This window comes from Hibiscus syriacus, unplaced genomic scaffold (assembly GCF_006381635.1).
Source record: "Hibiscus syriacus cultivar Baekdansim isolate YM2019G1 unplaced genomic scaffold, ASM638163v2 tig00111156_pilon, whole genome shotgun sequence".
NCBI classification, from domain to species: Eukaryota; Viridiplantae; Streptophyta; class Magnoliopsida; order Malvales; family Malvaceae; genus Hibiscus; species Hibiscus syriacus.
This window is the reverse complement of record NW_024063003.1, coordinates 560854-574936: the sequence shown is the minus strand read 5'-3', so window position 1 is coordinate 574936 and position 14083 is coordinate 560854. Positions and strand designations below refer to the sequence as shown.

Genomic DNA, 14083 nt, shown 5'->3' with positions numbered 1-14083 from the left:
CAAGCTCGATTCACAACTTTGAACAGCAGAGAGCTCGATTATGGAACGTCAGAAACTTGATATTCCTCACCCCTTCACACGTCGGTGACAACGGAGACAAGAAGGACACTAGTGGACTCGAGACGATGCAAAGAACACGATGATACGGGAGGTATCGAAAATTAAGCAAGGATCGGTGACAGATCGAAGATAAAAGATTTTTGCAAAAAGATGAAGCTTGAAGAGAGAGAAAAATATGGTTTCAAAATGAGGAAATTGACCAGGTTTGGGGCTATATATTCCCTAAAGAAAAAATGGTGAAATTACACTATAGATCCTCCATCTTTAATACTTTGAATTTGAATATGATATTAATCCAAAATTTCACTTTGGCCCCAAATTTATTTAAAAAAAATTAATTTATTCCTCGAAAAATTTTAGGCCCTATTTTAGGGTGTGACATACAAGGTGCCGATCATTACTTACCTCCACTGCAGGAAGGGGCCACCGTTCAAATTTGCATATTTTTGGATTTAAATAATTTAAAAAAATATATTGTGTAAATAAACTTTATTTTTATGTTTTAATGAAATTAACTTTTTAAGATATATAACTATTTAGTTTCTTTTGATGAAATTTTCAAATGTTGAACGACAACGAGGAAGAAAATTAGAAGATTTCTTTGTAGAGCTTAAATTGACTAGCTCTAAATTGACTAGGTCTTAAATATGTATAAACCAAATAATAGGTCTACTTGAGAGGAGATTACTAGTATCTGATTAGTAAATCAGACAAATTTGATTCAAATATTATTATTTGAATTGATCTATTTAATTCCAGATCTGAAGATGATAACCCAAATTTGATCCTAAACTTGATTACAAGTAAAGTTCAAATAGTTAGACAAAATATATTATTACAGATATCTTAGAGTCTCCTAAAATTAGTCGCAGCTCCTTATTGTTGGATGGCATCTGCAAGAATCAATATGGTCGGGAGGTCTAAGAGGCAAGGACTTGATAACTGATAGCACACAATTAACTGCACCCAATCCAGACTTACAACTCCTCTAGCAGAATGTCACTCATTAATCATTAAAGTTTCTTTTTTTTAGTATAAAAAATAATGGTTCTCTTTGAAATTTTTAATAACAATTTATTTAGTGACAAATTTTTAATAATCATTATGGTAATATATAAATTTTTTTAATATGATAACTTTAATGAAAATTTTGTAATAATTTGATAAAATGTAATGATTATTCCATAAAAATTAAATAAATTGTAATTAATAATTTATAATAATTTGATAAATGTATTGGTTGTTTTGTATCATTATAAAATTGAATGGCCAAAACATTTGTTTAAACATAGTTAAATGTCCTCTGATTTACTTTACCCATCGTTTTAAATTGTAAACCAATGGCACTGAAACCTTAGGAGTGAAGGAGAAGATATTTTTAAAACCTAACATTAATTGTTGTACTTTATAAGGTTCAAACTCCAAAACAGAGACTCACAATGGTCTTTTTCCTCATCTTCTTTGCTCGGTGACTTACAACAATTTTATTTGATTAAATCAAAAGAAGCAATTTTTTCTTCTAGTTGAAATGAATGGGTTTTTCTTTCGCCAATTTTTGCAACATCGATCCCCAATAATTCTGGTCAGTTATCCTCTCTTTTCTTTTCTTTCGTAATTTGGATCGAATTTTGTAGAGATTTATTATGAGGGGGTTCTCTCAATTTAGTTCCCTCAATTCAAAATCGCGAGGATTTACCTGATCAAATGGTTGTTTGTTTAATTTAATCTTTCAATTTTTATTATTGATCTATTTTTATCCTCGGAATAATATAATCTTTGTGACATTATGTCATGAGTGTCATATTATTATGAGGACTATAAATAAGATGAATTTTAAATTTAAAAATTAATATAATTAAAAAGATATTATAAGATGAAGTTAAAATTATAAAATATTTCATTTTAATCTTTTTACATATCATTCTTATCTTTGTAGTAGAATGCAAGGTTCCGATCATTACTTAGCTCCACTGTAGGGAGAGGTCACAGTTCAAATTGTCATAATTTTGGATTTAAATATATTTTAGTAAAGTATATTGTCTAAATAAATTTTATTTTTATGTTTTGATGAAATTAACTTTTTAAGATATATAACTATTTAGTTTCTTTTGGTGAAACTTTCAAATATTAAACGACAACGAGGGGCAAAATTAGAAGATTTCTTTTTAGAGTTTAAATTGACTAGCTATAAATTGACGAGGTCTTAAATTTATATAAACCAAATAATAAGTCTACTTGAGAGGAGATTACTAGTATCTTATTAGTAGATCAGACAAATTTAATTCAAATATTATTATTTGAATTGATCTATTTGATTCCAGATATGAAGATGATGACCCAAATTTGATCCTAAACTTGATTACAAGTAAAGTTCAAATAGTTAGACAAAATATATTATTACAGATATCTTAGAGTTTTCTAAAAATAGTCGTTGCTTCTTCTTATTGTTGGATGGCATGTGCAAGAATCAGGATGGTCGGGTGGTCTAAGAGGCAAGGACCTGATAACTGTTAGCACACAATTAATTGCACCCAGTCTGGACCTACAACTCCTCTAGCGGAATGGCACTCATAAAGCATTAATATTTCTTTTTTTTTAAGTATAAAAAATCATGGCTCTCTTTGAAATTTTAAATAACAATTTATTTACTGAATTGTTTTTAATAATCATTATGGTATTATATAAAGCCTTTAATATGACAAATTTAATGAAAATTTTGTAATAATTTGATAAAATGTAATGATTATTCTATAACAATTCAATAAATTGTAATTAATAATTTATAATAATTTGATAAATGTATTGGTTGTTTTGTACATTATAAAATTGAATGAACAAAACATTTGTTTAAACATAGTTAAATGTGCTCTGATTTACTTTACCCATCATTTTAAATTGTAAACCAATGGCATTGAAACCTTAGGAGTGAAGGAGAATATATTTTTAAAACCTAACATTAATTGTTGTACTTTATAAGGATCAAACTCCAAAACAAAAACTCACAAGGGTCTTTTTCCTCATTTTCTTTGCTTGGTGAATTACAAAAATTCTATTCGATTAAATCAATACAAGCAATTTTTTTCTTCTAGTTGGAATGAATGGGTTTTTCTTTCGCCAATTTTTGCAACATCGATCCCCAATAATTCTGGTCAGTTATCCTCTCTTTTCTTTTCTTTCGTAATTTGGATCGAAATTGATTCAAATATGATTATCTGAATTGATCTATTTGATTCGAGATCTAAAGATGATGACCCAAATTTGATCCTAAACTTTATTACTGGTAAAGCTCAAATAGTTAGACAAAATATATTATTACAGATATCTTATAGTTTCCAAAGAGTAGTCGCCGCTCCTTCTTATTATTTGATGGCATGTACGGGAATCAGCATGGTGGGGTGGTCAGAGAGGCGAAGACCTGTTAACTATTATCACACAATTAACTACACTGAGTCTAGACCTACAACTCCTCTAGTGGAATGACACTCATAGAGAATTAATGTTTCTTTTTTTAAATAAAAAATCATGGCTCTCTTTTAAAATTTTAATAAAAATTTATTTAGTGACAATTTTTTAATAATCATTGTGGTATTATATAAAGTTTTTAATATGATAAATTTAATGAAAATTTTGTAATAATTTGATAAAATTTAATGATTATTCTATAATAATTCAATAAAATGTCATTAATAATTTATAATATTTTGATGAATCTATTGGTTGTTTTGTATCTGTAAAAAATTGAATGACCAAAACATTTGTTTAAACATAGTTCAATCCTCTGATTTACTTTACCCATCGTTTTAAATTGTAAACCAATGACATTGAAACTTTAGGAGTAAAGGAGAAGATATTTTCAAAACTAACATTAATTGTTGTGCTTTATAAGGATCAAACTCCAAAACAGAAACTCACAAGGGTCTTTTTCCTCGTCTTCTTTGAAAGGTGAATTACAACAATTCTCTTCGATTAAATAAAAAAAAGGCATTTTTTCTCTTCTAGTTGGAATGAGTGGGTTTTTCTTACGCCAATTTTTGTAACATCGATCCCAAGTCATATTGGTAAGCTTTCCTCTCTTTTATTTTCTTTCGTAATTTAGATTAAGTTTCGCATAGATCTATTTTGAGGTGATTCTCTCAATTTAGTTCACTCAATTCAAAATCACAAGGATTGACCTGATCAAATTGATGTTGGTTTAATTTAATCTTTTAATTTATATTATTGATCTATTTTTGTCCTCTTTATAATATAATCTTTGTGACATTATGTCATGAGTGTCATATTATTAAGAGGACTTAAAATAGGACGAAATTTAAATTTAAAAATTAATATAAATAAAAAGAAAGTATAAGATTAAGTTAAAATTATAAAAGTTTTTATTTTATGCTTTTTGCATCTCATTCTTATCTTTGTAATAGAATACAAGGTGTCAATCAGTACTTAACTCCATTGCAGGGAGAAGTCACTATTCAAATTTTCATATTTTTGGATTTAAGTTTATTTTAATAAATTATATTGTCAAAATAAATTTTATTTTTATATTATAGTGAAATTAACTTTTTAAGATATATAACTATTTAGTTTTAATATTGAACGATGAGGGACAAAATTGGAAGATTTCTTTTTAGAGCTTAAATTGATTAGCTCTAAAATTGACAAGGTCTTGAATGTATATAAACAAAATAATAGGTCTATTGGAGAGAATACTTGTAATACCTTAATTTTGTCCGGGCCATTTAATTCCTTTTAGAGATGACCGAGGATAATTTGAAGGTGTTGGTGCTCGATGAAGAATTAATTCAAATGACGAAGTGTGGAAGTTTGCTTTTGGAAGCTTTAAGGTGTTCAATTGGAATTGTAATCGTATATGGATATCAAGACACAAAATTTAAAGTCAATTCATAGTCCAATTAAGTGTAAAGTCCATTTACATCTAGAGTCCAATAGCAAAGCTAGCCCAATTACATCAAGACCCGACCCAGCTAAAACTCGATTGTAAACCGACCTAATTGAAGCAGTCACCCGACCCGAGTTGCCCATTGCTTCCCACGTGAGACCACTGGTGGCTGTCGTCCATGTCTTCTATGTGCAACACAGCTCCCTAGCAACTGTCTCCCACGTGAAACGCTAGAACCGAGCAGCTGCCCATGCCAGCACCAAACCCGAGCAGAACATCTCGATTCTCTACTCCACTCCCAACAGCAGCTGGTGCCTCCCGAGGCCTTGTCCCATGTTCCCATGTCACCTATGCCCATACTGCTGAAGCTCCACTGTCAATGCCAACACCAAACCCGAGCAGAACAGCTCGGTTCCCATCACCCACCAACGGCAATATCTCGTGCACGCCCGACAAAACTCCAACAGCACAACACCCAAACACCCAATCACATTGGCACCCATAACCTGCAACACATCAAACAAGGAGGCCATTGGGGGGAGCGGAGGAGAAAGGAAGGCAACAATTACAAACACGGAACCAAAAACCAACACAAAAAAATCGACAACAGGAGGAGGGGGTTCTCAATCGACAATAGGACAACAATTCACGGGGGTCATCAAGAACCATTTTTTCGAGCAGGAGAATCATCAGTAGCCATTGACAAGTAAAAGAAAACACAAAAAAGACAGGGGGTTCTCGGTCAGTAGAAAGAGAAAGAAGACACGCAACAACCAGAATCGGGGTGAACGATAAACCAACAGGGGGCAAGAAAAAAAAGGAGGAAGAACACATTCAAGCAAAAATAGAGATCACGAACAGGGGAGAGAACAAAACCAGAAATCAGCAAGAAAAGACCAGCAACAGGGGACGATTCTAATAGAGGATTCAAGCAAAACGAAAATTCAGAAGCATTTTTCTAAAGACCATTTTTGTGCCCAGCTATAAACGAAATAGAGATTAAAGCATGAAAAACAGTGAAAATCATCCTCAATCATTCGAAATCACATTTAAAGAGAGAGGAGTTTGATCGTTGCTACCTGTGTTAGAGGCCTCCGTTGTGTGAGATTTGTCACCGGTTTCGTCTGGCTTTTGGGCAGCATCAAAACACTTAAAGGCCCTTGGCGGAGGCCACGGTGGCCGGCGTTGGTTCTTTGGTGCTTTGGAGTGACCGTTCGCGTGAGAGAAGTTTGAGAGTGAGTTAGCTTTGGGCCTTTGGTGGTCTTCGTCGCCTGGAGGTCGGATACGGCGGCCGTTACTCCTTCGGGTTTGGCTCTCGAGCGGCGCTGTGAGGACTTGAGATAGTAGAGAGACCGGCTACTGAGGATGATAAATGAGGGCTAGGTTAGCTCATTACCCAAAATACCATATATATTTTATGGCTAAAACGGCGTCGTGTAGAGGATTTAGGGTTTCCTATTTCACGCATGGATTATCTATTATATGAGCCATTCTAATTTTAATCTTTATGCATTTTAGTCCAACAATCGAGATATATGAAATGCTGATTTAATCACTAGGTCTTGCGTGTATTTCATCTCGGTCCCTAAATCATTTGTTTCCTTGTTTCCAATTTTGTATCTATATTTTATGTGTCTTTAATTTCAGTCCTGTGGCAATGTATGTGATTTCCTTCCTTTTTAGATTTGGCTGTTAAGTTTCGTATGTTACATTTTAGTCCCTAGGTCGCAGTTTGCATGTTTTTAAATTTTGTTTCTATATTTTTCGCGCATTTCATTTCGGTCCCAGGTGTTATGTTATTTAAATTTTGTTATTTTAGACTTTTGACTTTCGTTGTTTTGCATGCTAAGTTTTAGTCACTAAATCACATTTTCCAAATAATTTGATCTTCATGTGTGTAAGCATTTTTTAGTCATCTGTTTATGTTATTTTTCTTTTTTGTTTGTTTTCGCATTTGGCATGCAACTTTGGTTAATTGGCGTTTTAGTTTTTAAATCTAATATGTTGTATTTTTAATTTGATCTTTGTATTTCATGCGCATTTAATTTAAGTCATAAATGTTGGTTATTTTGTTTTTGTCATTTAGACATTAGGGCTCCAAGTTTTTACATATTACGTTTTAGTCCATGTTTAAGTTTCTTATGTGTATGCATATATGATTAGTTAGGATTCGTTTAGGGTATATGCTTTTCTTAGGTTTGAATGATGGTGATATGTGTGCATATGTAATTACGTGGTTCACAAGCATGGATTTAGTTGTAATGTATCCTTTTATTTAATTAATTTTTGCATGACATTATTTTCCACATAACTTGTATGGTATCCTCACATGCATAACTCGATGTATTTACATAATTTAATTAAGGGTAATATACTTTTAATTTAAAATTATTTTAAGTGGGTTGTCTTAACTTATTAGATATCTGCTTTTAACGATTTTAAATTAAAAGTGTATCCCATCAGTGACACCTAAGGAATTGATTTATCACTTTAAAATTGGGAACGGAAGAAAAAGAAATATTCGGCTATTTAAATTTATCGAGAAAAGATAGTTAGAACTTATCTAAGATTTGGTCTCGATATTAGTAAATAATCGAATATTCTTTATCTTTCTAAAGGTTGGGTAATTTTAATTTAATCTATTTTGGTGCTTTTGAATGTTGTAAAATTCATGTGTTGTTTTGTCCGGGATCATAAACCAAACTAAAATCGAATTTGTAAATTTCATTGCAAAGACATTAATTAATCGATGAGGTACCGATTTAGGGCGCTGTGGGGGTGCTAATCCTTCCCCACGCGTAACCGACTCCCGAACTCATATTTTGGTAACGCATACCTAAATTTGTTGTTTTAATTAAAATTAATTTTTATTTAAAATGACAACGTTTTTGGGTGTCCAATCACACCCTAATCAAGGATTGGTGGTGATTCTTCGAACCTGTATTTTTATCGTGAATGAATTCTCAAATTTTTGAAACGAGAGGTTTTCTAAAAATCACATTGTTTTTAATTAAAAATTCAATTGAAAATAGAATAATTAAAAATGACGCGGTTTCCAAAATCTTGCACCCCACTCGTTTAAAAATTGTTTCGACAGCTTGGCGACTCCGTTGGGGACTTTTTAGAGAGTCAAGCCTATAGTCGATTAATTAATTGTCTTTGTAAACGAAAGTTGTAAGATCACTTTAATTTGGTTTTTGATCCCTGATTTGTTTTAAATTGTTGTTTGCATTTTAATTTGCGCTTTGATTAACAAATAAATAGTTGTACTAACGTGTGATTTACATGTTTCAGTTTTTTGACCTTCACTTTAGTTTGTTGTGTTTCTTGGATCGAGGCAAAGGATTATGGGTTTCTCCTTTATTGTCGCTATAACCATTTTGATATTTAGAGCCTTCTAACTGTGCTCTGTCCCGTTAGCTAGGGGTGAACGCTACGCTTACGTGAGAAAAATTACTTTTCTCCGCATGGGCTTTAGCAAGTAACCTCTGGGGTACATGCCTTATGTTTACGAGTGAAACATTGAGTTTCCTCGCATGGACATAGGGAAATGTATCCTCTCGAATTGAACTCGATCCGTTTTAAGCCTATAATGGGTGAGGATCGAGGGTCTGGCAAGCTCAATGGGGCACCAGCAAAGGACAATTCGAGGACCCTTTTAGTGATACCAAAGCTCTGCCCATTATATGTTGAATCTTTGTTTGCAGACATAAAGGGGAAACTCACTCTAACCTTTTCCTCAAATTTATTTTTGCAATAAGTATGAGAACTAGAAAAGCATGCGGTTAGGCTTTATATTTTCGTACGAATCATGTGAATTAGATACCATGCGGTTAGGATCTTTTATGAATGACAAAACATGTGGGTAGATATCATGTCGGGTAGGATCTTCTAAAGCATAATTAGGTAGCCAGCATGTGAGGGTAGGTTTTATTTGATGTTTACGGTATCCACTATCTTGTTGTTTATCTTATGTGTACTAACTTGTTTTTGTTCTAGGTCTATTTTATTGTGATTTTATTGCATTTGCATCCTCATGTCATCGTGGGGTGTTAATTCACAAGTGATTGACTAACAAGAAGGCTGACCATATTGAGGCAAGAAATTCTCCACTAAGTAGTCAAAACCAGGAGATCCAGAGATGTTCAAACGATCCATGAAGAAGGACACCCGATGAATGAAGAGATCTGAAGCTGATTGAAGAATTCCTTTAAAGGTTTAAAAACCAAGATGTTGACTCAAGGGATAGATACAATCATACCAAGGACGAGAAGACCGTTCATAAAGACGAGAAGACCATTCACCAAAGATATGGAGAGTACATCGCATGGGAGGTAAGAGTGAAGATTTCAAGATTCAAGACATCCGACGTCATCAAAGGTGATAAATGCGTCGACAATTTTGGGGTGTAATGTTAGATTCCATAAAGAATGCGGCTCGAGGAAATGAAGAGATGAAGAATCGCAATTGTATTTTGATTACATGGTGTACTTACTGAATTCTTGTTGTCTAATTGAACGGTTGTTCTAAAAGTGGTCACTTTCGGGATTAACACCTTTTGCATTTGCATTTAGCATTTGCATTTGCATTGCATTTATTTGTTTAAGCATTTTACATGCATTAATTATGAAACCATGGAAGTAACTTATGTGAGGTTATTTGACAGTAATAACAAGATTATTCATTCATTTTGTTCCTCATCATCATGAACAAACAAATGGAAGCGATGGAGCAATCTAATGAGAAATCACAAGATCAGTTGCAAGAACAGTTGGTCGGGTTACAACTAGACACGAGGAATCAAGCATCGAGTTCTCTGAAAGACGCATCGAATCAAATGACCCAGGTGTTGGAACCGCAGGTTGCAGGTAAAAAGAAAGTAGAGGATAAAGGAAATCAATCTCATCAGACTGGTACATTAAGAGCGATAATCTACCCCGGAGCATCTAACTCAAGCCAAGGGAAGAGCCTCATCAATTATGAGCCATTTGAAAATGAATTCAAGTGGTTGAATGAAGCCGTTAAAAATATGAAGGTTGTTAATGCCACTCACAAGGAGTTAGAAGCCAGAGAACTCAGTTTGGTCCCTGATTTGGTCATCCCACATGAATTTAGGGTGCCTAATTTTGAGAAATATGATGGTACTAGTTGCCCCCTAATTCATCTGAAAATGTTTTGCAGAAAGATGGAAGGGTACTTAGATGATGATAATCTGTTGATTCATTACTTCCATGATAGTCTTGCTGGGCCAGCTGTGGTATGGTACAATTGTTTGAACAGAGAGCAAATCAAGACATGGATCAACCTAGCTGATGCTTTTCTAGGGAAATATCAATATGTTAAAGGCTTGCCCCCCAAAACGTCATGACCTTCAGAAGATGAGGATGAAAGCTACTGAGAGCTTTAAAGAATATGCCCTAAAATGGAGAGGAGTGACAGCACAAGTTCAACCTCCTTTGCTAGAAGAAAAAATATCATGTATATTTCATGATTCTCTCCCAGCTCCCTACTTTGAGTTAATGCTGGGAAATTTGATGAATGGCTTCAAGGATCTTATGGTGGCTGGAGAAGCAATTGAAGATGCAATCAACAAAGGAAACTTGAAAGTCACTTCCAAAAGCCCAAAAAATCAAGAGGGAAAAGTTTATGAGGTGAACGAATGTCACATCCAGAGCTCTCACAACCGCAAAAGAAAAGGGGCGGTGGGTTGCTCGAGTCGCCCAAAGAAGGTCCCACGATCAAAAGATACTCTGAAGGTGTTCCAAATTCCTATCTCAGATTTGTACCCACATTTGATTAAATATCAACATCTCAAACCGAAACCAATGAAATTACCACCAAACCCTTCTGGCCACAATTACGATCCAGATAGTGTCTGTAATTTCCACTTAGGGGCATTGGGGCATGCGACAGAGAATTGTAGGATGTTGTTCAAGGAGATAGAGAGGCTCGTTGAAAATGGGACGTTGACATAAGAATTGGTGGAACAATGGATGACGAGTTCGAGTGGGGCACCAGAGCACAATGCGTAGCACCCGATCGAGTCAAACGCCATGGCATCAGAAGAATAATGGGGCATCCTGATTATGCAAAAATCATTTTGTTCATCAAGAAACTTTTTTTCATTTGCAACATCTTGTTTGAACATGTTTTTGTCATTTTTCTCAACCTTTTAAAAGGATTTTTAAAAGAACTTATGTTATGAGCAATGAATAAAGTTTTGATCTTGTAATTTTTTTTGAGTTAAAGTTGTTTTACTATTTCATTAATTATATGCTTTTGAAAAGAGGCAAGATTAGACCTTTCATGTCCCATCCAAAGCCGAAAGAACCATTGGTGGACTCCTTACCCGAAATAACACAGAGACTAATCATTGATAATTCCCCAACCTCAATAAATCCTAGGGGCATGACGAGGACCTTTCCTACAAGAAAGACAAGATGGAGTGTAACAAATCAAAGGCATGCGAGGACTACGTAGAAGAAGAAGAAATAAAGGGAATCATTGAAATAATTCTATCATGCATTAATTATATTGTTTTCATGTAGATAAGGTTAATCCTGAAAATTCGTCCCCCTGGGGATACCTCTTTTATGAAGACTTCTATGTATGAGATGATGAACGGCTTTGTTTCATTTATCCTTATATATATATATATATCCATTGTGGTCCCCTTTTGAGCTTATAGTATTTTTTTTATGATTCAACCCAAACCAAGGATCACCCTCTACACTGGAGGGCAAAGGTAAAGAACATCTGCTCGCACGAGTGAAGATTATCAGTCCGATTTCGCTACAGAAGCAAGTCATGACACCATGAGGCAGACCAAATACAATGCACTCTAAGATCAAATTGAGTTGACATCATTAAGAGAAAGAAGAGAAATGTAGAAAGAGAAAAGGAAAAGAAAAGAAGAAAGAAAAGAAAAAATTGAAACTAAGAAAAATAATGAAAGAAAATCGATCAAACGCCTAAAGACGAGTGGTTCAAACATTTCAATTTTATTCACCCGAAGATCGTGAAACATTGAAGGAAAAAAAGAAGAAGAGAAGATGCACGAGCAGATTCAAATCAGGCAGAGCAAGGTTGAAGACAGTAGAACAAATTGATCCTTGGTTCGATGACCCTTAAACACTTGTTTGGACATATACATCATTTTCTTTCATAACCATGAGCCCTGGCCTACATTACGTGCCTGAAAAGTCCCTTCTAATCATACATGGATTTCTAAGTGGAGAGGCTATCTTCAGACTTCATTCTGCCCCTCAAGGTTAATTTTATTTGTAAATAATATTTTTTTATAAAATCTTTAATGCATGATAAGAAGAAGAATAAAATGAGGGGTTCAAGACGTAAAATTTTAATGACGTCTTGAAACCAAAGGAGAATTCGAGTTGAAAACCTGAAAAGGCTGCTCGAACACAAAGATCGTCAACCACTGTACAGAAGGGTGATATTATACATCTCTTGACAAAGCATTGCACAATCCAAAGGCACTCACGAAGGCCGAGAACCAGTGAACATTTCCAGAAGAGAAGCAAAATGGTTGCCTCATCGCATCAATAAAACACCAGGATCAAGGATGCAGGAAGCTAACCTGAAACACATTACCTTCCCAAGTCAGCCTAAGCCTTTTGTCGGCATTAATCTTTACTCTTTTCAAATGTATATAATTTTTGAAGGATTAGAATAGAATTTGACTTATTTGATATTCATTGAACTCTTGTTTTACAATTTGTTTTGATTGTGAGTCTGAAGAAAAGGACAATATTTTTGAAATTTATTCATAAATTTTTCACATTCCCTAAAAATAAGAGAAGGGATAAAAACATTTTCAAACAGGACAAGTTTCAAACGAGAAAGTCCTTATAGTGGGCGAGGCTCATTATGCCTCTATTGGAAGAAAGAGAAGAAGCAGTGTCAGAACATGAAGCATTCTGCGTTTTTGCAGTAGATGGTCTAAAGAGATCAGAATGAATGAAGAATAAAAGCTTTTAGCATTTCCAGGTGACATTGTCAGTAACCCATTAAGAAGAAGATGATCTCATCATTAAGAAGAGACACATATTACAACTTGTATTAAATGTAAGACATTTGGTTGGAAAAATTGATCACATCTTAAGTGTTTGTGACAACAAGAAGAAAAGCCCTTAAGCTATTTGACAGCACTACTGTGTAGTGACACCAGAATGAGAACATTCAAGTTGTGATATGTTGGGGCACGACTGAACCCACATCATGTTGAGATGACAAGATTCAGACCAAGAAGGCGTTGAGAATGAGCCTTACAAATTGAGGTGTTGGGGCATTTTGAAGGCCCATACCAGTATAAGATAATGTTGCGGCACTAGTTTCAGCTAGATGTATTAATGTGGGGCATCTTTGGGAAACCTGTGAAGACATGTGGAACAATCATTGAATTTGACAAATCATTCCAATGGGATAGAAATGAATGAGAGGTGAAAATGGTGAAGCAGCGACAGTGGAGTTTATTGTATATGATCATTTTGTCCATCATTGGTTGCATTACTCTTGTAATTCCATATGCATTAATATGGCGAGCCGGTATCCCACTTTAATTTCCACTGAGTTTCGGTATCCTTGTAATACTATATAAAAACTCTGAACACTGTGCAAAGAGCTTCTCCAGTCGAAAGATATGGGCAGAAGTCACAGGAAAAAGATGAATGTGTGGCCAAATGTTTTACGAACCAGTGAGTATGGTGATGAATCAATGTTGCGATCATGTGTTGTTTCCATCACTCGAGATGAAAGCTGTCTTACGCAACTCCAATGTTAAAATGAGAAAGGATTTGGTGACATGAAAAATTGGGATATATCCTCCTTGTGATGTGTTTCAAGAGTCAAATCAGAATATATGTTGCTATCCCATTGATCATTCTGGAGTTTGGCATAATCATGCATAGTCTCCGAAAATGGGGTAACACAGTCATATTTCTGACCATAACAAGAAGTTGAGAGAGAAAGCGTTTTCTCCGAAATGAAGGCAGAGAACAAGATGACAAGAAGATAGAAGAAGATCAGAAGGCTTGTCGAAAATGCGAGTTGAAATTATGAGTTGCTACACGAGTATAGAAAGCAAACCCAGGAAAAGAATGATCAAATGAA

General features: G+C 34.3%; 1 protein-coding gene across 1 annotated transcript; it reads right to left on the bottom strand.

Annotated features, from left to right (window-relative positions):
• Positions 1-4931: 4931 nt before the first annotated feature.
• On the bottom strand, positions 4932-9873 carry LOC120154982. The gene is made up of 3 exons (XM_039166579.1): positions 9706-9873; positions 6034-6333; positions 4932-5460 (listed from the first exon to the last, which is right to left on the bottom strand). The coding sequence occupies exons 1-3, from the start codon at positions 9871-9873 to the stop codon at positions 5299-5301; spliced, it is 630 nt and encodes a 209-aa protein (XP_039022510.1). The 3' UTR covers positions 4932-5298.
• Between the last annotated feature and the right edge of the window lie 4210 nt (positions 9874-14083).